General features: G+C 46.5%; 1 protein-coding gene across 1 annotated transcript; it reads left to right on the forward strand.

Moving 5' to 3' along the window:
• Window positions 1–294: 294 nt before the first annotated feature.
• VICG_02216 (uncharacterized protein) lies at window positions 295–643 on the forward strand (the record flags this gene model as incomplete). Its single annotated transcript, XM_007605598.1, has 1 exon — window positions 295–643. A coding segment is annotated over one exon (349 nt), but the record flags the coding sequence as incomplete, so codon positions are not given.

Genomic DNA, 643 nt, shown 5'->3' on the forward strand with positions numbered 1-643 from the left:
ACCTGCTGCCTCATTAAATGCATTGTTGCCAATCATCTGAGCCTCTTCGGATGTATGGCACAAGTCTATGCAACATCCTGGAGACCATGACTCCTTTTGTCTTGGATTGCCTGGCCTGTGCATCCATCTTCTTACCGATGCATCGTTTTGTATCAAAACAATGTGCTGTCCCATCAGCGTTTTCGGCATCGCGAATACTCCGAAACTGATCTTGATAAAACCATCCAAGCCTATTTGTCAGCTGAAAATCCATTTGCACTTCAGTTCTCCTTTTGCTCTTAAAAGCCCTGGCACATGGCAGAGACATTCAAAGAAATATGCAAAATACTCAACAAAAGCACAAAATGTTCGAAGCGCGACATTGCAGATCCAGACTATGGTCAAAAGGAGTTGCTGTATCTTGCAGTATTGAGTGGGCTTGAAGAGCTACTGAGACATGGCACCAGCAATAAGGCTCAGAAGCCAGCGAGCCCATGGAGCCAGGATGACACGTATGTGGACAGCCGGCACAGATATCTAAGGTCGATCTTTGATAGCTCGGGGTTTGAAAGAAGACTGGATGAACTAGGACTAGCAACCCCAGACCAAGCCACACAAACAAAACTGGAGTATCACACGCCTCGGCTGTTTGACGGATGCTTAG

The sequence above is a fragment of the Vittaforma corneae genome (genome assembly GCF_000231115.1).
Source record: "Vittaforma corneae ATCC 50505 unplaced genomic scaffold supercont1.166, whole genome shotgun sequence".
Classification (NCBI taxonomy): domain Eukaryota; kingdom Fungi; phylum Microsporidia; family Nosematidae; genus Vittaforma; species Vittaforma corneae.